This window comes from Podarcis raffonei, chromosome 5 (genome assembly GCF_027172205.1).
Source record: "Podarcis raffonei isolate rPodRaf1 chromosome 5, rPodRaf1.pri, whole genome shotgun sequence".
NCBI classification, from domain to species: domain Eukaryota; kingdom Metazoa; phylum Chordata; class Lepidosauria; order Squamata; family Lacertidae; genus Podarcis; species Podarcis raffonei.
The window spans coordinates 53,251,341-53,278,890 of NC_070606.1; the positions used below are offsets into that span (position 1 = coordinate 53,251,341).

The 27,550-nt window shown below is 40.9% G+C and overlaps 1 protein-coding gene across 1 annotated transcript in view; it reads left to right on the forward strand.

Moving 5' to 3' along the window:
• Nucleotides 1–26,319, forward strand: part of LOC128413386 (guanylate cyclase 2G-like) — a 35,422-nt gene extending 9,103 nt beyond the window's left edge. Inside the window, exons 5-22 of the mRNA XM_053387426.1 lie at nt 247–391; nt 1,437–1,572; nt 6,501–6,604; nt 7,070–7,224; nt 8,454–8,603; nt 9,233–9,292; nt 10,707–10,790; nt 11,158–11,262; nt 12,075–12,146; nt 13,537–13,702; nt 18,071–18,226; nt 20,236–20,413; nt 21,085–21,228; nt 21,812–22,004; nt 22,561–22,735; nt 23,885–23,983; nt 24,786–24,877; nt 25,675–26,319. Coding sequence (XP_053243401.1) covers nt 247–391; nt 1,437–1,572; nt 6,501–6,604; nt 7,070–7,224; nt 8,454–8,603; nt 9,233–9,292; nt 10,707–10,790; nt 11,158–11,262; nt 12,075–12,146; nt 13,537–13,702; nt 18,071–18,226; nt 20,236–20,413; nt 21,085–21,228; nt 21,812–22,004; nt 22,561–22,735; nt 23,885–23,983; nt 24,786–24,877; nt 25,675–25,794 — 2,334 coding nt within the window. The 3' untranslated portion in view covers nt 25,795–26,319. The remainder of the gene's footprint in view (nt 1–246; nt 392–1,436; nt 1,573–6,500; nt 6,605–7,069; nt 7,225–8,453; nt 8,604–9,232; nt 9,293–10,706; nt 10,791–11,157; nt 11,263–12,074; nt 12,147–13,536; nt 13,703–18,070; nt 18,227–20,235; nt 20,414–21,084; nt 21,229–21,811; nt 22,005–22,560; nt 22,736–23,884; nt 23,984–24,785; nt 24,878–25,674) is intronic.
• Nucleotides 26,320–27,550: the final 1,231 nt, after the last annotated feature.

Sequence of the window (27,550 nt, forward strand, 5' to 3'; positions counted from 1 at the left end):
TGTGTTGAGCTATTTCAATTGTTTTTGTTTGATTTTCTCATTGCAAACAGCGGAAAATCTGTAAATTTTGATAATAAACCTGATTTGTAATGGGGGTTGAATAATTTCGATTGCAACTGGATTTTGAGTTTGGAATAAATGAGTCCACTGCTAAATATATGCAGTCAGACAACTGAAAGAATAGTTTAAGAAACTTCTTCCCTCAGAAGCCCAAACTCTTACTGTTCTATATTGACTCTTTTCCAGGTAAGTTCTTATGCTGCCTACCTACATGATGCTGTTTTGCTTTATGCGTTATCGATAAAAGAAATGTTAGAAGGGAAAAAGGACTTCCGTGATGGAAAGGGCCTTGTCAACAGTTTGAAAGGTTACATCAAAACTCCAATGTATGGTAAGTTCATGGATTCAGACTGCAAACACAGTCACTTGAGAGAGGGAGGGAAGCTGCACCTCTGTAGCTGAGCTGATACTCTGAACACTGATGCCCCTCCCATGCATCTTCAGGTAAAGCATCTCAAGGAGCAGGGCTGAGACATTCACTTTCATTCACTTGGTACTATCCAAATGTTTTGGACTACAACTCTCATTTGTCCCAGCCTCCATGGACATTCTGGCTGAGGCTGATGGGTGTTAAAGTCCAAGATATCAGGTTGGTGAAGAATACAGAGCATCTTCTAGTACCAAGTCAGAAGGACCACCAGGCTTACTTCATGAAGCAGCACATATTTGGAGTAGATCCATTTATCTTCTTAATAAATGTGCAAAGGAAGCTACTTTAACTATTGCCAAGTGAGCCTTAGGAACTTTTTCCACGTGACTCTTAGGATCTCATGTGATGCCAACAGAGAATGCTTGGGTGCAACTCTGTGAATGCCTGTTGCCCGCCCTTAAAAGTATTGTCTCTCCACAGTTGCATGTTCAGTCAAAACAGCATTGATAGATATAACAGAATAAACAATTTGTTCAACTTTGGCATTCACAGAAACTCCTCCCTGATTAAAAGCGACCACCTTATAAGCACGTAGCTGAGCTATGGAGTTTCTCCAACAGCCATTAATCATGATGCCTATGTCCTACTTCCAGGATCAAAGGCAGTACTCTCTGAATACCAGTCCCTTGAGGACAACAGCAGGCAAGGGCTCAGTCATGTTCCTTTTGTAGGCATGTGATTAGCCACTGTGAGAACAGGCTGGGTTTGATGAGCCTCTGGCCTGATGCAACAGGGCTCTTGTGTTCTGACTATCCTGGAAATCTTTGCAAGTTAGCCAGTGGACTTTTGACTACTGCAAAATGGACAGGATACATAAATATGTAGTACATTGTGTCTTCCTATGCTGAGGAAGAGGCAGAAAAACAACATCCGTCAAAATGGGACAGGTGTGCTGAAGTGTGGGGAATGTGCTAAAGCTCTTATTTTTAATATCTTTTTTGTTTAGGCATTACTGGCCCAGTCAACATTGATGAATTAGGTGAGAGGAACATGGATTACTCTGTGTATGATCTCCAGGAATTTGGCAACTCAGTTCATTTCATTCCAGTTCTTAACTTTGACAGTGTCAGGAAAACAATCAGGTATTATTTGTGTGTGTGGTTCATGGGCACTTTGCAATTTAATCTTTTGTACAGGAGATTTACCTTGTAAAGTACTATATAATCTTCTTTGTATTCATTCTTTGAAGCAGTATCTTTTCCTTTTTGCCCATTTTATAAAGGGAAGAGCTGAGACCAAGAGTCAGTGACTCACCCAAAGCCATTTGAGTGAATTCTACAGTATGGTGATATTTGAATCCAGAACCCATGTTCAGCTGCCATGTATCCATGCATTATTGTGGTTGTCTGAAAAAAAGAGAGCAAGCAGCTGCTCACACATAGACCTCCATGTAATTCAGACATCCAGTTACTCTGATGTCCTGATCCCATGGAAGTCTACTCTCCAGCATCTGCTCATGCCTAGACTTTGTGGGGCAGCCCTGTTCCCTAGTGCTCCTTTGATGCCTCCACCTGCGACTTTAAATTCTATATTGTAACAACAAACTGAATTCAGCTTTACAAAATCATTTTTAATTCACCTTGTTCTTTGCAAAGATAACCACATTGCATGTGATCTATTAGTCCCATTGAGTTCAATGGGACCAAGTGGTTACAGGACTGCAACCTTACTATTATTTGTTCAGCAGGAAGTGTATTTTGACTGCAACATCCTGTGTCTTGTTCTGATTAGCAAGTCAGCAGAAGTCAGCCTGGTGTCCTCCAGATATTTTGGACTACAATTTCCTATAGCCCCAGTCAGCATAAATGGGCAGCACCAGGTTAAGAGGGACAAGATGCCTACTTACATGCAAAGAGGGATATGCTAGCTGTGTGGAAAGCTGCCATCTTCCTCCTTCTTAAATCAATTCAATGCCTCCTTCTTTATGAAAATCTTGAAATTCTATTTTCATTGACTATCTCTGAAATGAAAAGTGTGGATTTAAAACTACAAGGTTTCTTGCCTTTGATGCTACCCAGGAACAAAATGGTGGCAGGACTAGAAAGTCAATTGTCTTTTTTTTTTTAAAAGATATTTATTAAGATTTTCAGCATAATACAATAAAAAATCAAAAAAGAGAAAAAACAAAAAAAGAAAGTTTTTTTTTAAAAAACACATAAAGTTCACAATCCTTATTTTCTATAACATATTTTCCTGACTTCCCCACACCTCTCCCTCTTGTATTCCAGTTCAGATTGTTGGTTCAACAGGTTCTTGTCCCTATTTTTAAACCTTTTTATATTTAGTTATTTAAAAAAACAACAACCAATTTTACCTTATAGACTTCATATTTATACATCATTTGCTTATTCTTTAAACCTTTTTCTAAAGTCGGCCTAAATTCCCTTCCACGATTTCCCCAATTTTCATACAAATATCCAAACAAAATAAAAACAGAACAAATTAAATTATACACCCTTTGGATTCCCAAACTCCACCCCCCCTTTCCCGGTTTCAATCCCCAACAAACGTCCATCAGTCCATCTACTGTCAGCCTGGAGACCTCACGTCCGAGGCTCTTAATTCTCTCTCAATTCCTCTCTGCCGGTTCTTTTTATAGTCCTTGGTATTAAACACCAAATCTCAGAGAAGCTCTAGTCCAATAAGATCCATGTTTCCTCCAGCCAGACCTCCATATTTAAAAGTGGAGCCTGAATCTTGTTTCTTAATCCTTTCAAGTCCAAATGTCCCCAAAGCTCCACCTTCCACCTTAATCAAATTCGTAATCCTTAGGTCTTCAGATCTCCACATAAGGAGATCCCTCCATTTTTCAGTTCCCAATTCAAACCAGATTTTCATCATCGAGTTCTTATTTGTAGCCACCGTGTCAGGCCTCTGGCCTTCCTTTGTCTTTGACAACATTGCAGCTCCTCCTTCCTTTTCCTCAGGAACAACATATATCTCTTTCTCCTCACTCTCAAATCTCTCAAGTTTCTCTTCTTAGCCAGCTGCATAAGCTTCCTGAGTCGAATCCTTATCAAATTCAATGAATTTGTTTACTGTTAAGTCCAGAGTTGCAACATTTGTAGCCAAAACATCAACTTGGCCTTGTAACTTTCCCAAGAGAACAAAAACTCTGTCCAACTTGGCTTGAATTTCCCCTCCTTCAGCCATTCTTGTAATGTCCCAAAACCCCCTCTAGAGGGATTTTGGTTCCTTGTTATTCATTCCAGTTCAAATCCAAAAATCAAGTTAGTTTGTATCAGCTCTTCCTTGTTTTCAACAAATTATATCAAAATTGTAGCAAATATAGCCAGCAGAAGCAGTAGAAACAAAGTTCCCTATTTCCGTCTTGACAGCTAGTTTGACAGCTGTCAAAATCTTCAGTGCCCTTCCAACAGGCTCTCTCGCGGATCACTCCCAGGTCTAAGGAGGGGTGGTACCTCAGCTCCCAAAGTTAGCTCTTATCCTCCAGTACTATTACTTGTAGTGCCAAATCGTGAAATTAATATCTTTTGCCCAATAAAGAGAAGAAATTCTCATGACCTTAGTTAGCAGGTCCTTGTTTTAGATTGTTTACAGGACGGGGAGACGGACTTCCTGTTTACGCCTTCCCCGATCGTGCCTAATTCAAAAAAAAATTTCCTTTGCAAGTCCAAATTCCGTACTACTCACGGGTTGTTGTTTCGAGGTCCAATTTACAAGAAGAAGTCAGCGCTCTCCGGCCATGGCAACACGGCTTCACTCCGCACGAGAAGCAGTCGACTCTCAGCACCACGCCACTCACCCCGTCCCCCGTTCCGTAGCCTTTAAAAAGGCTCCTTTGCGGGTCGGGGGGCGCTAATGGTGCCCGCCGAGTCACCAGGTTCACAGGCTTCACCGCCTGTGATTTCTAAGGGTCCCCGCGTCGCCGCTGCGGTAAGACCCCACTCCTACGAAGCCGATTCCCTCCGGAGCTCGGAGGGAATCCGCCATTAGCCGATGGCGCTAACCCGGAAGTCCTAGAAAGTCCATTGTCAGTGTTAAATTCAAAGGAGATGCGCTGATCATTCTGTTATCATGATCACTCTGTCATGAGTTCACATAAGCATTGTTCACATAAGCATTGTGTGGCTTCCTTTGAACTAATTTGAACTTGTGCTAACTTGAACTTGTAAACGTTCTTGCACAGATTTCTGAAATGGATAATCACATACTAAAGATGAATGGTATTCTGATACCAGCAGTTATAATGATTATGGGTTGTATGCATCATAACACTGAGGAGGCAGTTCTGTCAGCGCAAGGATTTCTTCACGTGCAATGGAATGTTCTCTGACTCTCCTTCTTTGTGACCCCTCACTAAATCTATTCTAGGTTTCCTGACAACCCTCCAGGCTGATTTGAGGATGGCACAAGTGATGAGATAAGAATGGGGGAAATCCCACTGTGCCAGTACTAATTCTTGTCCTAGGGCAAATTTTAAGTTGAATGCCGCCCATCATTATTTTTTTGGCAGGCTTCTAAAGAACAACTGATCAAATCTTCCTCTTTAACATATTACAAAAATATTTCATCATATTAAACATACTTTACAATAAATCTATCAGTGATATCAACAATGACCTGGTTGACATTAGGCTGTTTGCCCAAACTTTTTTCAAAGGGGGCCAGATTTGATGAAGTCAACATGCCTGAGGGCTGACAAAAATTGCTGATTTTATCCCAGGAAGTAAACTGCCACAGGGGCCAGATTAAACCGAACAGTGGGCCGAGTAAGGCCCCTGAAACGGACTTTGGACATGCCTGCATTGGGGGATTAAGAAACCACAGCTCAGAAAATGGAGGATCACAGAAAGGATGCTGGCACTTGGGACTGGAACAGTGAGACTGGCCTCAGAGCAGTTGCATGATAGCTTCAGTTGCATAGGCTCCATGTATCTATTCCAGTGAACAGACAAATCTTGGACTTAGGTTTGCCCCTCTGTTATTGACAGCCATCCAGGTCCAAGGTAGTGCTGAAGCCTGAGCTAAACACAATGTAGGATACCAGAGCATGTCCATATGCTGCCAAATCAACAAATATTTTCCGAGCATACCATTTTTAATAAATACAAATATGTTACACACAACTCATGGGTAAAAACGCATACCTTGACCTAACACAACAACCCATTTCTCAAAAGATAGCAAAGGCTGAGTGAAGTCCATGGAAGAAAAAAACACACCAACAGTCAACTTCAATAAGTCACTTGCTGGACTTGTTCAAAACAAGCCATTCTTAACCTTTACACCCCAAATTTGGCATAGGCCATCCTGAAATATATCAGATCAGTTTGTTGAACCATTTTGCAATTCTTCTTCTTTGACAATCACTCTTAGCAGAGTAAGATTGTTTTCCATGAACACGGTTTTAATAGTGAGTCTGTAAGTGACTATGGAGGCCAATTCTGGATCCACACATTTTGTAATTATAAGCCGCAGAACCTACTCTCCCCAGTTTCTAGTTAAGATGGCAGAATGCAATCCAATCAACTCACCCTTAAAACTGGGAGGAAAATGGAAGCCAAGATAATGTGAAGAGCTTTCCTGACCTAAGAGCCAGGGAAACTCTAATGAAGGGTTTTCCAAACTTGGGTCTCCAGCAGTTTTTGGACCACAACTCCCATCATTCCTGACCACTGGACCTGGTAGCTAGGGATGATGGGATTTGTAGTTCAACAGCAGCTAGAGACACAAGTTTGGGAGACACTGCTCTAGTGTCTGCACCTGAACCTGAACCTGCTACCTGAAATCCCTCTATTTATATACTTTCATTCATAGGTTTGTAGTTTATGGCTAACTCTGAAATAAAAATGCACTTTTAGTTTCAGATCTGGACTTAATTTCTGCTTCTTTTTCATGTGGAGAATTATGGCTATTTGTACATTCCTCTTTCCTTGTATGGGTAAATTTATCACAAAGTATGTGTGTTAATGAGTTTTGGAAATAAAGAGCCTTCAGCTTTATAATTGATGCAAGATGCTGACATACTTATTGTCTCTGTCCATAGCCCAACCAGACAGATTGACTATATCAGTTGGGCAGATGGAGAAATACCTAAGGACAAACCACTGTGTGGGTTTCACAATGAACACTGCAAAACTCCAGTTACCAGTAAGTGTGATTATGTAATGCCTGCCGGTGAAATGTGGGTTATAAATTTATTACTACTACTAGCATGCAAGTAGGACATACTGCAGATCATGTGTCTTGTATGCCTTTTGCTGTATCAAAGCTGCTCTGTTCTTGTCTGACACAACTATGCAACTACAGCTGTACAGTTCTGACCATTTTCATTCCACCAAGTCAAACCTTGTTGCAAAGAAAACTGATTTATTTGTTTGTTTTTAAGTTACAGTTGTGGCGGGGGCTGTGATCACATGTTCCATTGTATGATTGTATTATAATTAATAGCCATGCTTGTGTGATTTCTTGCTCCTTTATATTCTTTTCGCAGTGGTGCGATGGCCTTGCTGCCTTGAATTTGGCATTTTTTGCTTTGTTTTGTTTTTGGATGTGTTCCCAAGATTCAGCTTCATTTATATGTTCTTTAATGAACTGTTCTTTTGTTGTTAAAAGGTTCAGCCCTGATTGTTATGATAATTCTGCTGATAATATCGGTATTGGGGGCCATTGGTGTGGCAATGTATATAAAAAACCACAAGGGAAACCTTCGAAATGATACGTGGTGGAGAATTAATTATGAGGATATCATCATTTTAAATGATAATAAGGTAAAGGATGAGCTGTTGTGTACTGAAACTCAAGTTCTTTATCCCAAGGATACAGTTCTCCAGGGGCTTATTTGAGCGGATCAGTTGCATTCATGTAGCACTTGTTGGTGGATGTGGAACCATAATGATATAATACAGTTCTGAAGCCAAGTCTTTTCAATAGCCATAGTCTTCATTAGACACTCTACCCCCTTGTTCCTCTTTCTCAGGACCCTTCACAGGTTGGTAGATGACTGCATGAAGCAGAAACTCTCTCATACTGGTGCAATTTTACTGCACTTTTTAGAAACCCTCACTTGCCATAGTCGTGCTTCAGCTTAAGGAGGGTTGACAGTAGAAACATCTCTCGTTTGCCCTGTTAGCTTTATAATTTTATTTCATTTACAATATCACTCAGTAATAAAGGTTTTCTGGGGGGTTAACAATAAGATCAAAACCACAAGAAGTTCTCTTTTTCTGACAAAATGAACAAGGTCTATATATCCTGTATGACTACAATACGTTATTTCATAATTCATTAGTATCAGCAAAAAGAAAAGCAGATGTCAGGGTGGAAGGTTCTAGCCCAGCCTTCTCCCTAACGTGCTAGTTTCCTGTATATAGGAGTATTTTCCCCTCCTATGATGTGAAGTGGTGCAGTTGAGACATAATTCCTCTTGTACTCTTTGTACAAGAACTATGTCTGTGTTTCATACTTACTGTAGGTACTTGCTTTGTTGCAACTTCATGTTAACTACTTGCCACCACTATTGCAAATAATGGTAATAACAATGGCAGGTTTTGAATATTTCAGTAATGGAGCGAAAATTAACGTGGCCATTTGGAATAAACTTTTGCATTTCGGCATTTTTAAATCAAATAATTAAATAATCATTTTTAAACCATAATTAAATCAAAACTGAAATACAAAGTTGCTGAGTTAAGCACTGTAGCACATTCAATAGTTGTTTGTCCCTCGTAAAGGCATAGGTCTCCAAAAAGAACCATACAATCAAAAATCTCATAGCAAATCTCGTAAACAAACAAATAGCATATCAAAAATCCCAAGCTGCTTATTTACAGTAAGTTTTTCTCATGAGAATGGCAATGACGCTTCAATCTGTGTTTTGAAATCTGAATCTAGTAAACACAGTTAACCCAAATTTTGCTTTCACTACTAATGCCAGTGTTATTTTCATTTAGGTCAATATATCAGCTTGTAACATTGCACCTTATATTATCTTTCAAAGGGAAACTTCTGTCTGTCTCAAGCAAGCACACCAGTGTCCAAAGGAACAGAGAGCTTGGGCTCCCATTTGTTTATTTCTAATAATGATGATTCTGGACCGAAGAACAAGCAAGGGAAAGAAGTATTTTACACCACTGTAGGACTTTATCAGGTGCATATGTAAACACCCAGAATATATTGTGCCAAATGGAATTGTGTTCCATTCACTTCTTGAAATATACTCGGAGTCCTGTAGTGATTTCATGCTCTTTATTGCAGCATGTAAAACAGTGATTGAATTGCCCCCAAACCTAAGGCTGTTATATACATTATTTACACAATGAGTCCCATCTGATTGGCTGATTCTGCTTCCCTCTTGGAGCCTGATTGGTCTTTTCCTGCAGGCCAATCAGTTGTTGCATTCTATGATCCTACCAGCCTAATAGGATGATTAACTTTCTCCTGGAGCCTGATTGCTCTTTTCCTGCAAGCCAATCAATTCTAGGATCCTACTTGCCTATTGTTCTAGGATCCAAGCTTAGTACAGTGGTACCTCGAGTTACATACGTTTCAGGTTACATACGCTTCAGGTTACACACCCAGAAATAGTACCTCGGGTTAAGAACTTTGCTTCAGGATGAGAACAGAAATCGTGCAGCGGCAGCAGGAGGCCCCATTAGCTAAAGTGGTGCTTCAGGTTAAGCACAGTTTCAGGTTAAGAACGGACCTCCGGAATGAATTAAGTACTTAACCCGAGGTACCACTGTACATAACACTTCGTGTTATTTCTATTATGTACAGGAGAACAGGGCACAAACTGCCCAACAGAATAAAAGCCAGAATAAGTCACAGGATTCACAGGTAGGATTGTAAAGTGTGACAGTGTTAATTTTCTCCAGGTCTTTCATAATATGCTCTAGCATTGTACAATGGACAGTACCTGTCTTGATAAAGTTCTTAGAATAATGTAGGCATGGTGTAAAGTAATAGATTGTGATGGTTTTCCAAAGGTGTGAATGTTCAGGTGCTAAACCAGACCCATTGGTTCCTATTAGTAACATCACATAGTGTAGTACAGCAACAGTAGGCACTATAATTATCTGCAAGTAATATTTCTGAAAGTATTACCATAATCATTATATTACACTTGACTTATCACTGTTACAAATCAGCTTAGGCTTTTGCCACAATCACCAAGCTGTACTTGTACTGTTGACACTTTTTTCAATTTATATACAGTACATTTCTAATTAAGATGTAGGTTGTAATGTTGATCAGTTCCACATTAATATTTTAACTTTTATTGATCAAGAAATGTACATTTGTTTCCTGTAAATGGCTCAGAGTCACCCACTGAGGCCAGTATTTAATTGTGGGGAAACTGAATTTTCTCAATTATTGCATTTGCTACTGTTGTCTGGAAAATGAACATACCGTATAAACACCATAGGACCTTACTGGATATTATTTGTGTTGCTATAAGTTATGATTCATAAAGCACCCACTTGCGCCACTCACCATTTTGTTTTATTGGAAAACTTATCTTTTTTATATAAAAAAATTGAAATTGTGCTTTACAGCTGTGCTAGAACGGAGAAAAGTTATCCCCGGGGGGTGGGGGTGGGATGCACACTGAGGCAGGAGATAGATGCAAAGTTCTGCTGCATGGGCAGAGGTTATTCCACCTGTAAGATAACTGCATTGGATTCAGCACATCCATCTTACCATCTAGCGGACTTATTAGGGTTTTATAATTCTTGAGCTTGCAAAAGATGGAACGTATTAAGACGTTTATGAATCTGAGCTCAGGATTTCTCTTGCCTCAGACAAAAGCCATCAGCTGTAATGATTGTTCTACAGTTTACCACTCATGGTTTGTCATGAGCACAGGTTTGGACAGCAGACTAAGACAAATCATGTTTAACTCACAGTGACACACCAGCAGCAGAAGTGGAGAGGAGCAAAGTGGCCACAGTTTCCTCTCTAGCAGCCCACACCATGCAAGCCATAGTTGCGCTTAACATTACATATGAACCAGGCCTATGTATCATTACTATTATGTAATATATTCCTCTTATTTGTCTGCCCATTATTTCTACCAATATGTAACCAGAGTAACTAACTAAGTCCTCTGTAAATTCCTAGAGTGGCTTAGTTGATGCAGTCACACAGAAAGATCCTCAATGTATCCCTGAAGATTCCTACCAGACTACATTCATTTCTCCCCAACAGTTTCCATGTTAATGTATTGTGCCTCTTACAATTTCTGTTTCAGGGAATTGTTGTTGCTCTCAAATTCATTGATAATCAAACAGATGCCTGGATCCGGAAACCATCAGTTCTCCAGGAGGTTCGGGTGGTATGTTTCATTCTTAAATAGTTTAACAAATTTCCATTTGAACAGTAAGCTAACTGAAACAGGCAGGTGATCTAAAATTCACAACTGAAGTAAGGAAGTTTATTAAGTAATGCAGAAAAAACCATGAACTGACTGAAATTTCTAAATGAAGCTATAGGTCGATATGCTTTGGAAAACAGATTTAATTAGCAAGGTCTCCAACGCAGGGCATTGTCTTGCTTTGATTAGATATCTCAGAGTGGTCCCATAGCTTATTTCTTCTGCAATGCCAGTAAGAAGGAGCAAAGCTGGCTGAAAAAGATTGCATTTGCTTTGCTGTATGGTGTCAAATCTGGATACCACACTTCCCAACATTCCTTTGCTTTAGATGAGAGAACTGAGACATGAGAATCTGGTGGCCTTTTATGGGATATGTCCTGAAGCTCCAAACATGTGCATTGTGATGCATTACTGTAAGAAAGGTAGCCTAAAGGTGAGTATTGTATATCAACGTTTAGAACAATTATTACATTAAAGTAGTTCATACTTAATTGCCCTAGAAAGGATTACTAAAGCAGTGTGTTGCCAAGTCATATATGCTATTTTTGGCTCTCTTCAGTATTATAACTCTATCTATCTATTATCTATCTATCATCTATCTCTATCATCTCACAAGACAGCCAATGGAGGTGCCCTCCAGATATGCTCCTGATCAGTGACAGCCAACATGGTTAATGTTCAGGAATAATGGGATGTGGTTCAGCACATCTGGAAGGCACATGGGGGGAGGAGGGGGGAGTCCTCTTGCAAAAGTGGCAATAGTTGCTCTAATGGGATGCAGTAGTTGAATACCACCCCAGTTGAATGTGTGGTTTGCCCCATGAAAGTCATGTGTACCTCAGTAATGTTTCCACAATACTTAAAGTTTTGCCTTTTCAGTCATTTCAAAGAGTTTTGTCTTCTTTCCATCAGTATAATAATAATAATAATAATAATAATAATAATAATAATAATAATATTTTTTTTTATATCCCACCCTCCCCAGCTGAAGCCGGGCTCAGGGCGGCTAACAACAATAAAATAATGCAACATTCTAAAAACATTTCATTATAAAAATTAATTAAAATTAAATTGATGGCAACCATTAAGCAAAAATTATGTGCAGATTGCCGAAGGAGGGAGTCAGGTATGAGCTAAGCATGGCTCCAGGCAGCTGATATATATTTATATGCCTACTTTGAGTGGAGTCAGGCAGCAAGTGCAATTGTATCTCAAAAGAAATATTTCTACATGTTCATTTTCTAGGATGTTTTGATGCATTCTGATATCGAACTGGACTGGATATTCAAAATCTCCTTTGCCTATGACATAGTCAATGTAAGTATGGAGTAATGGAATTGCTGTCAGCTACTAGGACAGTCATTAAAAAATGCTGTTATTGTAGTGACTGACTGCTGAAAAGAAGCCAGAAAGATCCATATCCATCACAAGCATCTGTTGTTTTTGTAGATAAAGCATTGGTGTTTATCAGAGAGAGAGTGTGTGTAAACTGCATGAAGTTTTGCAACCCAATTCTAAGAGCACTGGGATCTTCAGATGGTGCCGAAACATTATCTGATGAAGTGGATTGTTTGGAGCATATCACACCCGTGTTTCAATATCAGAAGCGGCACTTTGAAAAGTGTTGTTTTTAGTCTTTGCATGTTACATGATCTAATAGCCACGCACTTTTGATTATTCCATTTCTGTACCATGTTTATACATCAGTGGCAAATGAAGAGGCTTTTCCATGGTTAGCATCAGTTGTGGAATTCACTTCCCTTGTACCAGGGCTGCCAACTCGCCCTCAGTATTGTGGGTGCCTGCCACTGCAATGCAGACGTGTGAACACGCACACACTCCTCCTTTCCAAAGCCAGTGAGGCACCCTTTTCCATGTCCGAGCTCCCCCCTACTGATTAAGGGTGCCTCGCTCACTGACTGCGGAGGGTGGAGCTGAACTGCTTCTCTCTCAGAGGCAGCACTGCTGCCTCCCAGCTTTTCTCATTGACTTTGTGGGTGCCCAGCCTCCCATAATTATATTATTGTGGGTTCCCAAGAAGCCACAGCTCCCTGGAGTTGGCTCCTATGCCTTGTATACTCCCTCTTGCATTTTGTGCTAGGCTTTCAGTAGATGAAGTGTTCTGTTTTTCTTATTTTTATTTGGACGTATGTGTGTGTGTATTTTTTAACTTTGACCTCTCCCAAAGTAGAACATATAAGATGAGTTTATGACCTCCAGAAAAGGCACAGGTGGCAACAACTAGGAAACTCTGATCTAGAGACAAAAGCCTCAATCCAGAACATTGAAGTAAAAATTTAAAAGTGTTACCTATGTAACCTGCTAAAATAAATCAGTGTGGTGTAGTGGTTAAGAGTGATAGGCTCGTAATCTGGGGAACTGGGTTCGCTTCCCCGCTCCTCCACATGCAGCTGCTGGGTGACCTTGGCCTAGTCACACTTCTCTGAAGTCTCTCAGCCCCACTCACCTCACAGAGTGTTTGTTGTGGGGGAGGAAGGGAAAGGAGAATGTTAGCTGCTTTGAGACTCCTTCGGGTAGTGATAAAGCAGGATATCAAATCCAAACTCTTCTAAATCTATGCAATGAATGAAATACAATCCAAAGCTAAAAAGTTCTTGTTTGTGGAAACTGCAGAATCCCAAGCTAACTTGCTTTGTTTGGTACATGTATTTCATGTCTTTGTCTACACTGTGCGTTTGAATTTTAGGGTATGGTGTTCATTCACAACAGCCCCCTGAATTCTCATGGAAACTTAAAGCCCACCAACTGCCTGGTAGACAGTCGCATGCAGGTGAAGCTGTGTGGCTTTGGGTTGTGGGAATTTAAATATGGAAGGAAATCTCAGGTAATGGCAGAAGAAAGCAATTATGCAGGTAAGAACATTAAGTACTTTCCATTCCAAGAAAAAAAGCACCACCCACCAGAGCATTTTGCATGCAAATGTTTTAGTAGAGGTTTATCTTTATTTTTATTTATTAAATTTATATACCACCCTTTGTCCAAAGGTCACAGGGTGGTTCACAGAAAAAAGATACAAAAAGAAAACACAAAATACAAAAACAAACAAACCAATAACTCCCCTCCCACAAACACATTTATTTATTTATTTTATTAATAATATTTATTAAAGTTTCAAAAAAATTACAAAAATAAGGAAAAAGAAAAAACAAAAAATACAAAATACAGAAAAAGAAAAAACAGTTAAAAAGAAATCCATCTTTCCATAACTTATCTTTCATTTACTTATTTCCTTGACCTCCTCACACCTCCCTTTTTTGTATTCTGGTTAAATTGATTGTTTCAGCAAGTCCTTTCCATTCTTGTAGTTATCTTATTAATTTATCTTAATATATTGTAACTTTGCATTCTGACCTGTTAACAATCCATTCTTCCTTAACCCTATATAACATTACTGCAAAAACCACATTACTTCATTCCAACATCCTTTTAACATTCCTTAATTTTACAATGTTTCTGTAGATAGTCTTTAAATTTCTTCCAATCTTCTTCTACCGACTCTTCTCCCTGGTCTTGGATTCTGCCAGTCATTTCCGCCAGTTCCATATAGTCCATCACTTTCATCTGCCATTCTTCCCGGGTGGGTAGCTCTTGTGTCTTCCAATACTTCGCTATAAGTATTCTTGCTGCTGTTGTTGCATACATAAAAAAAGTTCTATCCTTCTTTGGCACCAATTGGCCAACCATGCCCAGGAGAAAGGCCTCTGGTTCCTTCAGGAAGGTATATTTAAATACCTTTTTCATTTCATTATAAATCATCTCCCAGAAAGCCTTAATCTTTGGGCACGTCCACCAAAGGTGAAAGAATGTGCCTTCAGTCTCTTTACATTTCCAACATTTATTATCAGGCAAATGATAGATTTTTGCAAGCTTGACTGGTGTCATGTACCACCTGTATATCATTTTCATAATATTCTCTCTTAAGGCATTACATGCCGTGAACTTCATACCTGTGGTCCATAACTGTTCCCAGTCAGCCAACATAATGTTATGTCCAACATCTTGAGCTCATTTAATCATAGCAGATTTCACCGTTTCATCCTGAGTATTCCATTTCAACAGCAAGTTATACATTCTTGACAGAATCTTAGTTTTGGGGTCTAACAGTTCTGTTTCCAATTTTGATTTTTCCACCTGGAAACCAATTTTCTTGTCCAAATTGTATGCCTCCATTATTTGATAATAATGAAGCCAATCTCGCACTTTGTTTTTTAGTTTTTCAAAGCTCTGCAATTTTAATTTATCTCCCTCTTGTTCCAAAATTTCCCAATATTTCGGCCATTTAGCCTCCATATTGAGTTTTTTCTGAGCCTTCGCTTCCATCGGTGACAACCACCTTGGGGTTTTATTTTCCAGTAGGTCCTTATATCTTATCCAAACATTACCACAAACACATTTAAAAGACCGTAGATTATTTAATTAGCCAAAAGCCTAGTGATAGAGGAATGTTTTTGCCTGCTGCCAAAAGATATGTAATGAAGGCACCAGGTGAATCTCCCTAGGGAAAGCATTCCACAAATGGGGAGCCACAGCAGAAAATGCCCGTTCTAGTGTTGCCACATTCAGACCTCTCATGGAGGAGCTATGTGAAGAAGGGCCTCAGATGATGATCACAGGGTTGGGTTCAGTTTGTATGGGTTCAGTTCGTAAATGGCTCTTGTGGTCCTGAGCCATTTAAGGCTTTATAGGTCAAAAACAGCACTTTGTAATGAGCAAAGAAACTGACTGGCAGCCAGTGCAGTCAGGCCAGGATTGGTGTATGCTCAAACCTTCTTCTCCCAGTATGTAAACTGGATGCTGAATTCGGCACCAGCTGAGGTTTCCAAGCCATCTTCAGAGGCAGCCCCACGTAAAATGTGTTGCAGTAAGCTAATGTTTAACATTGCTTAAAGGCATGTTCATTGTGTTAAGGTCCTATCTTCGGGCTGAATGGTGGGTTGTACATTTAATACAAGGAGAAGGGGACGACAGAGGACGAGATGGTTGGACAGTGTTCTCGAAGCTACAAACATGAGTCTGAACAAACTGCGGGAGGCAGTGGAAGACAGGAGTGCCTGGCGTACTCTGGTCCATGGGGTCACGAAGAGTCGGACATGACTAAACGACTAAACAACAACAACAACATTTAATAAGAATACCCAGTCAGCAGATACCTGCATTTCACATTGCAGAATACTGGAAAAACAAAATCTTGTCATTACATGGTTCTCTACCCAGCTGTTTAATGTATGTAATACAAGAGTCTCCACTCATGCTAGAAGGACTGGAAAACAGGAAAGAAAACAATTTGAAAATGCAACTGATTTGAATAGCGTTCAGATATTCTGAAATATCAGGGTGTGGGTACAGAGAGAATATCTCTGAGAATGCTGAATGCTGTGATTGTGAAGTTTATGACTTTCCCACAGCAAGGTTGTGTCTTTCCATGTTGCAATTACCATATTTTTCTGTGTATACGCCGAGGTTTTTTTTATTATAAAAAGTGTCAAAAATTGGGGGTCATCTTATACACGGATAGTGCAGAGGAGGGAAGGACAATTGGTGTCAGTCATGAGCAGGAGATTGTCAGCGGCGATTTGGCGGGTGATTGGTGGCTGCTGGTGCAAAACAGATTGATGATTGGTGGCTTCGCTGAGGTGTGCGATTGTTAGCAGTGGTCAGGTGGGTGAGCGATTGTCGGTAATCCCCCCCAAAAAGGCTCAACAACTCTGGGCAACCCCCCCAAAAAAGCTTAACAACTGTGGGAAATTTCCCCCATTTCCTTAATTTGGTGTCCCAAAAAATAGGGGTCATCTCATACACACAGAGAGCCAGTGTGGTGTAGTGGTTAAGAGCAGTAGTCTCGTAATCTGGTGAACCGGGTTTGCGTCTCCGCTCCTCCACATGAAGCTGACTTTGGGCTAGTCACACTTCCTTGAAGTCTCTCAGCCTCACTCACCTCACAGAGTGTTTGTTGTGGGAGGGGGAAGGGAAAGATTGTTAGCCACTTTGAGACTCCTTAGGGTAGTGATAAAGCAGGATATCAAATTCAAACTCTTCTTCTTCTTTATGGGAGCGGGTTATACACAGAAAAATACGGTATGTCTCCAACTGGCAAAGTCTCCTGGCAAGAAAGCAAATTGGGCAGGATGTTAGTGAGTGAGGTTTTGAGGGGTGGTGTAGCAGTTAGTAACACAAACAGTCGTTATTAATTACAGATGGGTTATGAAATAATAATTAATTGTGGTTGTTTGCTGGTTCACAGAGCAAGCTTCCATGGAAACTCCAGAGGGCAAAACTAGGATTGACAAATACAGAAACCTCCTGGTGCTTGTTTTCATACATTGCATCATGCACATGATAAAAGACGGCACCTTCACGCCTTGGTGCTGGCTCTGGGGAGTGGGTGCAGGGCAATTTTCCGTGTCCTCAAGTTGTTTGCAGTGCCCACAAGAAGCGGTCTGCATAATGGTGGGGTCAAGGCTAGCAACTACCTATTAGCAGGTGGGCAGGGCCTGGCCATCCCAAATTCTAATATACAGTCATACCTTGGTTCTCGAACGGCTTAGTTGTCAAACAAATCAGCCCCCGAACGCCACAAACCCAGAAGTAAGTGTTCCGCTTAGGGAATGTTTTTCGAAAGCCGAACGTCTGAGTGCAGGAAGCTCCTCCAGCCAATCGGAAGCCGTGCTTTTGAGAACCAAGGTACCACTGTATACTATTACCAACAAAGCTGTGGTATTCATTGCTGCCAGCAACATACCTGGATGTGTCTGGGGCACAACTATCTACATGGACTTCCCTGTAATTTAGCATATGCTATGGCCTAAACGGAGATGAATAAGCATCTGTAGAGAATGCAAAAAGGAAACAGGGATAGTTGAGGATTTCTGCCTTTGTGAATTTCTGTGTGAAATTATCTGTTCTGCACCTCTTGGAGTAAAGATTGTAGCGACACAGTTTGTTGGCATTTTGAACGAGTAAAGATTCATAATGAATTGCTATTTATTTATTTTTAAAATACAAATTAATGTGGAACAGAATGAAACGATAGGTTAACTTGTGCAAAAATGACAAAGACCAGAAATGGATAGCTTTGTCCCCCTTTGGGAATGGGCAAAACTCATAATTACTCACCAATTACACCTGGGGTAAAACTACTTAATGGCAGCAATTTTAACAGACTGTTGAGCCTTTTAAATAAATGTTTTATCATTCCAATATTTTCTCTCTTCTTATTTTAGAGCTTTACTGGACAGCACCTGAATTGCTAAGAATGGCAGAATATCCATTCCATGGCACCCAGAAGGGGGATGTGTACAGCTTTGCTATTATTATGAGAGAACTGATATACAATCATGAAGATGGTCCATTCCATGATCTAAGCCAGAATGCAGAAGGTTGTTTCTTTGAGATCTGACCTTGAGCTTTATTTTTTCTTCCAGATGTGTAGGAAAAGCAACAAAATCCTCTGTGTGTGTTTGTACATCTAACATGTCCTCCTCCTCAAAATTATGCAGTCCATTAACAATGGAAACAATACAAACAATATATAATTATGGAGCAATTATAATTATAAAGGTAAAGGTACCCCTGCCCTTGCGGGCCAGTTGTGTCCGACTCTAGGGTTGTGTGCCCATCTCACTTAAGAGGCCGCGGGCCAGTGCTGTCCGGAGACACTTCTGGGTCACGTGGCCAGTGTGATGAAGCTGCTCTGGTGAGCCGGCACCAGCGCAGCACACGGAAACGCCGTTTACCTTCCCACTATAAAGTGGTACCTATTTATCTACTTGCACCTAAGGGTGCTTTCGAACTGCTAGGTGGCCAGGAGCTGGGACCGAAAGACAGGGGCTCACCCCGCCGCACGGATTCAAACCGCCAACCATGCAATCGGCAAGCCCTAGGCCCTGAGGTTTTACCCACAGCGCCACCAGCGTCCCTTTAATTATCAATATAGAGCAAGGGAAAGAAAGGAAGATGAGATCAAAACATATTAGGAAATTCTATGCCTGTGAATGTGGTTTGTTTCTTCAAACAGTAGTAACCCTGAAATTAAAACTGCCACTAAAGAAAACATATGCATTATGCAACTCCCTTTGAAAAGCAATTCATCTAATAAATGATTCTCAAACTCTTGTTAGTAGAAAGACTGGGCCTGATTCAGTTTTTTCCTTAACGAGTCACACATGTTTTCTATCAATAGCAAACTGTATTCCATACAATTTCTAGATATTAGCAATTTCCATACAGTTGCTAACATGCTAGAGCCTTCCTTTCTCTCTTTTTCTATTTTTTTTAATTCCATTTTTAAATTGTTTCTCAAGAAATGTCTCAAAGTCATTTCACAGTAAAAGCATCAACAATATGAACAATTAATGACAGGTAGTAATACTAATATTTTCATAGAAATTGCAAAGTTTAAAATAGTGCTTGTGATCAACAAGGTGAAAGTGTTCCAAAACAGGGTGCATATCTAAAAAGTTACTGAGCTTTGCTCAGAATCCAAATTTAAATAACTATTTACTGCAAATACAGGATATGGAAATTCATCCTATATTTAGCAAGTTTCATAAGTTAATTGGCTAACTCAGGGTCCTAAATAATGTCTACAAGATTAAGTTGCACAGTCTCAAAACCAATATTCCCATACTTAATGCCTAGTAGACCAAATATACTCCATATTTATTCAAATAAATTACTGTACTATATTGCAAATCTATTTCCAACTGGTTATGGCTGCAAGCAATATGCATTTAGATTACTATGACATATCTCAGTCTAGCTCATATTCGAAAGGAACTGGCTGAAAAGAACATATATTGCCATTTCTTTAACAACTGCATGGCTTGCTGGCCCATTTCTGGGTAAAATTCAAAGCCCTACAGTGCTTGGGAAGAGCATTGTTTTCTTCCACATGAAGTTGTCCACACACAAAGACTCCATGGGCCTTCTCCTCATCTCTGCTTTTGAGCAAGGTTGCGAAGTGACTTCCAGAGACAGGAGAGATGCCTTTTGGGCTTTCCCCCCCTTCTCTTGGGGAGAGTGGCTGTGCACACCAGGGGTTCCAAGAGTGATCTGAGGAATGGGGTTCACCACCTTTATCGTGACATTTAGGAAGCTGCTTTATACTGAGGCAGACCATGGTCCATTCCTACAGACCACCAGCAGCAGCTCTCCAGGTTATCAGACAAGGTTCTCTCCCAACCCTTGCTGGAGAGGCCAGAGATGGAACCTCATACTTTCTGCATGCAAAGCAGATTCTCTACCACTGAATTATGGTTCTTCCTCAAATGTTGAAAGCATATAAAATTAACAGAACTGAAAGCAAAAGAAAAAGAAAAAGAAAAGAAAAGAATTAATATTCTGAAATCTGACTCATACTGTTTGTTTGTTTGTTTTTTTGTTCCAGAGATAATAAAAAGAATCCAGGACCCTAATTCTCCTGTTCCACTGCGCCCTTCTATTTCAACACAGAAATGTAATGAAAGGATCGTTGCACTTTTGAAGGCATGTTGGGATGAATATCCAGAGAGGAGGCCAACATTCCTCAACATCAAGAGAGCACTGAAAGATGCCAGTCCAGAAGGGTGATTATTTTCCTTCATGTGAAACCAAGTATGTGTGGTTATTATTCAGGACGGAAAGCTAACCTTCATGTTGGGTTCTGTTCCTGAAGATAAAAAATAAAATAAACCACACCTCAATTGTGTGGTTGCCAAATCTCAGTATTCTCACCTCTTTGCCTCCATTTGCTAAACCAGAAAACAGTGAATGGGATAGGAAGAGTTTCTAGTTGAGGCCAAATGCAGCCCACCCCCCGCCCCTCTATCTGACCCTTGGGACTCTTCCTAGGCCATGACTCTTCACTAGCTCTACTCTGCAACGCTGTCAAGTATTTTTGCCTATCTGGAATGTGTCCTTCGACTGTGATCATGCTTCTTGCTTGCCTGGAAAGGTGTGTGTATAGAAACCTGTTTTTTGCATGGCTGGAATGTAGCCTCCTGGACCAAGGTAAGGGTCACGTCCATTGCTCTGCCTATTTATTTTTTTTGCCTCTTACTGCATTCACTGCTAGCATGTGGCCCCTGAAAGGTTGCCCATGCGGGAGTGTGAAAAGATTCTCTACACATGCATCAAAACAGTTCCAGAGACAATAATGCACTATCTTACAAACAATGGAAAGAAATTTGGTGGAAACGGATACGCACCAGTTCCTTCAAATGTGTGTGTTTTTGTTGTTTTTTTGGAACATTTCCAGAAGTCACTTCGGTATCTTGGACAACATGGTGAATAAACTGGAAAAATACGCAAATCATCTGGAGGAAGTGGTTGAGTCAAGGACAACTCAGCTGATGGCAGAGAAGAAGAAGACAGAAAAGCTTTTATCAGCTATGCTACCTGGGTAACAGAAACCCTTTACTGCTTCTAAGCCATTCTCCAGTAGAAGATGCCATGAAACACTTTCACCGTTGGAATAAGTCCTGCCCAAGAATGAGTTGGCAGTTATGTGCATTAGGCCTTTGCTTGAACCCCAGTTTTCTTATATTTCATCTAGCTTAAAAAAGAAATAACAAGTCTCTATTGAACATAGTTATGGATATAGGTTTGGAAATATTAAAATATGATTACTTAAATTGAATTGGGCCACCCCACACACACACACACACACACACACACAGAGTGGGAAACCAAACAATATATACAAAAGATTTGTTTATTAGTTGATATATGTATAACATGCAGTATATTAGAGGAGGTTGCTTCAAAAAATTGCTTCAGAAACGTGTGTATTAGTCAAAACTATGTATAAAGGTGTGTATTAGGAGAAATTAACACTAAAATCCTGAATAATTTTCATGGGGATTTTAAAAATAAATAATTCCCAGATTGCTGCAGAAATGTGAACTGAATTTAAAACAGAAAAATGAGAAACCAAAACAAATGGATTCCTTCATCTCTGCCCTTTACCCGTATTCTTGTTCCAGTTTCATTGGAGAACAACTTGTTGCTGGGAAATCAGTGGAACCCGAGAGCTTTGATTCAGTCTCCATCTTCTTCTCAGACATTGTTGGCTTCACCAAGCTATGTTCTCTCAGCTCTCCATTGCAGGTTGTGAATCTCCTCAATGACCTGTACAGTCTGTTTGATAACATCATTAAAAACTACGATGTCTACAAGGTAGGCAGACAGCATTCCCTGGAATTGAGTGGGTTGATTTAAAGGGCATTCTGCTATTATTGTTGATGTTAATCTCTGATTAGTTCTGGCCACATACACATACTTGGCTCCCTTTCATCCAAAGGAAAGAACTACCCATTGGGAGGAAGCCAGGCTAGCATGGATACATCCCTGTGAGATACTAAAAGTGGGATGAGCTCACTCCAAAACTTAAATTTTTAAAATAAAATAATGAAGTTCCCCTCAGGGAAGGGCATGCCAAGTCATTCCTCTTGGTACTAATGAGGGCACATCAGTAATGGACCATGTTTTGACACCTGTCATCAGTAGAGTATCTCTGAAGATAATAACGAGAAATGAATGAGGGGTTCCTTTCATCTAGCTATTGTGTGTGTGTGTGTGTGTGTGTGTGTGTGTGTGTGTGTGTGTGTATCATATGTGGGTTCTGAATTAGGCATAACCTTTCTAAGCAGTTGAACTCTTAAGGCTTCCTTCATTTTCCCATTTCTCACTTTTCAATTTAAAAAGCGCTAATGATTCCTTTGATTGCTTACAGGTTGAAACTATCGGAGACGCCTATATGGTTGCTAGCGGCCTCCCCATTCGCAACGGGAAGAAACATGTTGAGGAAATTGCTACCATGTCTTTGCACTTTCTCAATGCAATCATTTCCTTCAAGATTAGGCACATGCCGAAGGAGAAACTGAGCCTGCGTATTGGTATTCATACAGGTGAAAGGCAGTGGTTTCATCTAAGCATGATTTTAAAGCTTTTGCTACGTTGTTTGTTAAGTAAGGGTTCTGAGAGTTGCTGTGAGACCCCTTCCCCTCCTCAGAGAACTACAAGTCCCAGAGTTCCTTGGAAAGAGGAATTGATTGTTAAACCACTCTGGGAATTGCAGCAATGTGAGAGAATAGGAATATTCTAACAAGTCTCCTCACCCTTAACAAACTGCGGGTTGCAGGATTCTTTGGGGGAAGCCACAACCGAGACGACTTTAAATGTATAGTTCAGTAGAATGCCACTCACTGAGGGATAGTAATTAGTAAAACAAATTGAGACTCGTAGCTGCAAGTAAGATTGCAGTGAAATTACAGGGTCAAATCCTGTGATTGTGCCAATATAGACAATATGTTCTGAGATATAATTAATTTGAAGGGAATCTGGCACAAGGAGTAAAATTTTCTCGGCATCATTTAAGATTTGATTCACAAGTGTATTTTTGACGTGATTTAAGTCTGGTCACATTCTCATTTGTGTGTATCTATGTAGAAAATGGCTGCAGAAATGTCTGACGTTAGTACTTCAGGGTAACTCAGTCTACTTGACTACATAAAGGTAAAGGTAAAGGGACCCCCGACCATTAGATCCAGTCGCAGCCGACTCTGGGGTTGCGGTGCTCATCTCTCTTTATTGGCCGAGGGAGCCGGTGTACAGCTTCCGGGTCATGTGGCCAGCATGACTAAGCCACTTCTGGCGAACCAGAGCAGCGCACGGAAACGCCGTTTACCTTCCTGCCGGAGCGGTTCCTATTTATCTACTTGCACTTTGATGTGCTTTCGAACTGCTAGGTTGGCAGGAGCAGGGACCGAGCAACGGGGGCTCACCCCGTCATGGGGATTTGAACCACCAATCGGCAAGTCCTAGGCTCTGTGGTTTAACCCACAGCACCACCCGCGTCCCCACTTGACTACATATCCCCCCAAAAAAACCAAAAAACATGACTGCTCTGTGGGAAGTAGAAAAGACAATTGGTAAATGGGATCACATTGCTGTAAAATCCAAACATTAATTCATAACTCTCAAAAGCATCATTGCATATGAGATTCTGCCTTTCTTTTCTCTGTGGCTGATGCCTTTCCTGGTGTTTGTTCTTCTAGGCCCTGTTGTTGCAGGTGTGGTGGGGATCACAAGGCCACGTTACTGCTTGTTTGGAGACACAGTGAATGTGGCTTCAAGGATGGAAAGTACCAGCTTACGTACGTTGCATGTATTTGTTATGAAGGTATGAGAAAGGCTGGTGTAAACTCCAAAAGGCGAGAGAACATGTTGTGCTTCAAAAGCCAATGAATGAAAGCTTAGAGCAGGGAGAGAAGCAGAACTTTCAGCAATGTATAATCATGAAGGGATGTCTTCAGTCCAGTTGCTGGGAAGCAACAAGAGAATTACATAGCTATTATGCCATCCTTGTGTGCTTCCCTGAGGCAGGTGGTTGCTCACTATTGGCAATAGGTTAATGAACTATACAGACCTTTGTTCAGACTGAATAAGGAATTTTCTTCTTCTTTTTTTAGAGTATTACAAAGTGAAGAAAAATGAAAAGTTGGTGGGCACATTTCATGTCAAGAACTGTCATCATTCCCATACACCACACTTGCCTCTGAATTGGCAACTGAGACAGTGGTACTCAACACTGGGAGTTGGATTTAGCTTAGGATCTGCTGCCCCCGTTCTACTGCTTTTTAAGCACCATGCCCCCTATGTTCCATAGTGGGTGGTCCTAACAACCAGCTTCCAATCGATGCTCAGCTGTAAGGCCACTTGATTTGTTAGTTGAAATCAGCTGCCGTTTCCTTGTGCCCACCTATTTCTCTTACCTCATAGCCAGGTCCTAACACTGAAAGTGTTAGTTGGTACAAATATAAGCAACTGTCCATATTTGTTTTTACTACAACATTTTTAGAGTTTTTCTTTCCAATATAGGCAATCAATATGCAATATGGTAAATTCTCTCTCTCTCTCTCTCTCTCTCTCTCTCTCTCTCTCTCTCTCTCTCTCTAGCTCTCCAGATCCATGTCTCTATGATCACAGCAAATGTTCTCCAGATGATTGGAGGTTATGATTTGCAGGAAAGAGGGACCATAAGAATAAAGGTATAGTTCTCATGGAAATAGGGGTTCCTAGAGCTGGGAAGAACCCAGTGGTGATCTAGTCCAAGCTTCTGCACAAACATGAGGCCACCAGCTTCTAGCCATATGAATTTTTAAAATTCAAAGTCAGGCAACAGTCCTCCACCACAAGCAAGGAGCAGATGCACTGGAGAAAGGTATACCTTGTGAAGACATCTGCCCGTAGCTTAATATCGTGTGAAGTTGTACATGTTGAGTTTTCAATGTCATGGGGCCTTGGCCTCAGAACTAGGTGATGGATTGTCAGGCACTTTGACTAGTAACAAATTTAGGTCAATCACTGAACTATTGGGGGGCAATAGTTGGACAATACTATTTATTTTTAATATGTCTGTAAGCAGCCATTCCTGGGTTCTAATATACATACAGTGTTCTGGGCCCAGAAAATCCTGTTGCACCTCATGGTTCTGAGTAAGTCTTGACAACAAGAGCCAGAGCTCTCCACCCCCTAAAAAGAGTCAGTCTAAATATGCATCTATACATATATATTAGGAAATGGAAATCTATGTAATGGACCTGTGCCCTGAGTCTAAATACCTAGCAATCTCCCTGATGTGGATACTGGGAGAAAGGATGGAAAATTCCAAGAATCCATCTTCCCTGTTTTTTTCACACCACCTTTACCTTTTACCTTGAAGGAAATTCATTTTATTTTTCAAAGCACCAACTATTCCTAAGGTGTGTGCAATCATTTAGAGGATTGGTTTTGTTGTGGTTATGTGAGGCAACTTTGCTTTCATGTTATTTCTCTTGGCTGCCAGGGCAAAGGACAGCAAAGAACGTTTTGGCTGAAAGGAAAGGTTGGATTCCATCTGCCCCTACCAGAGTTTGGCAGTGATGTAGAAAGCCGCCCAAAGGGAAATGCTGAGGTAGACATGTAGCTATTAGACCCGGCAAGCAATAACATACATTGGACAATAATACATAACTCATATGTGATAAGTGCAGTGTTTGCATGGGGGAAGGATTAGCGCTTGGGTGTAGGCCAAGTACACCCACCCCAAGGGGCACAAACGGGTGGTAGTTGAATTCCTTATTGGTAAAGCACTCCATTGCAGAATCTCCCAGGGTACACTGCTCCCGCTACATAGCTAGCTAGGCATTTACTCCCTAGCCTTGTGCCCTGAATGTTGGAGCAACAACATGACCACCTCTCTTCCGGAATGCAAATCCCCTCACTTGACAGAGCACGCACAAGCAACCTGCAACTTTCCCTGAACCTGGTGCTTTAAGCCTCTCCTTATCCTTGGAGACAGAGGAGGAGGGGACGGAAGAGATCCTAATGACCCAAGTCTTCTAAGGACTGTCTCTTCCTCCCAATCCTTCCTGCAACTCCTCCCGCACCTCTGACAGCCCCATCTCTTCCTCTTCCCTCAGCCCCAACTCCTGCCTTGCAGAAAGCACAGAACCCCACAAGTCACTGTCTCCTTCTCTTAGATCCCTTCCAGCTCCCTTGCCTCCTCCACATGCCTTTTGGAATCCTGCCAGCCACTGACATCTACCATTGGTGGAAATAGAGCCATATGAAAGACTGAAATTGCTTTGGTAGTTTTTAACTGATTTAATGGCTGGGAATCTTCACAATTTATCCTGTCACAATAAGTCCTCTTCTTATCCTCATCTGCCAGTGGGTGCGCAAATATTCCATTAGTTCTGCCCCCACACCCGATGATTTGGGCTACAACTCCCATTAGTCATGTTAACATGAGTGTTTTGGCTAGGGCCAATGAGAACTGTAGGCCCAAACTTTTGGAGGGCACCAAGTTTGCTAAATCTTCTTTAGTCTAACCATCCTTTAGCTTGGCTTTCTTTTCTGGGGCCTTATGCTCTGTGAGTTTAACCTTCACATTCATAGTTCCTCCTGCTCCTCCCCCCTCCTCCCTCCCTGGTTTTGGAGATGGAAAAGCTGTGTGTGGGGAAATCAAATCCCTTAAGCTAGGTTAGCCAAAATTGCGTCCCATCAGCTCCAGGCAGCATATCTAGAACAGATTGTGTGTTTGTGTGTGTGCAGGGGGTGCAGAGCAGGGTGGGAGAGGGAAAGGCCTGTTGAGTAAGCAGAAATGCTTGTGCCAACAGGACCCTAACTGAGTGCTGAACTGGATACAACCCATATTGTCAGTCTGTGCAAGTACTTAGTTGAGTCAGTTATAGCACTGTAGTATTTTAGAAACTATTTCCAAATAGTTCCTCAGGATACCTAGCCCAGGCCCAAATACAAATTATATCTTAACAGTGGCTAAATAGGACTCATTTATGGTCATAGTCAACCATCAACAAGATCTTAACTCAGAGTAGTGTAGCGCAATGTCAGAGCTGTTACAATGACTAATCGGTTGCCTTGTGCACTTTCAAATGGAGTGTGGGAGCTGACAAATGCATTTCAGTTCTGGGGACAAGTGTTTGTAAGAATATTGTTTCTCTACAGTGATAGCTGCAGTGAGAACAACAAGTGAGATTAATGAACAAACTCTCAAACAGCCCCCCTTTCAATATTATTTATTAAAATTCCCATTAATTATATCCACTATACAGGGCTGCCTTCAGATGGCCCAGGAGTTGGACGACTCCATATCCTCCAACACTTCTTAGAAGAAAATAAGGATGTCCTAAGGAAAAGCAGGACATTCCGGTATCAAA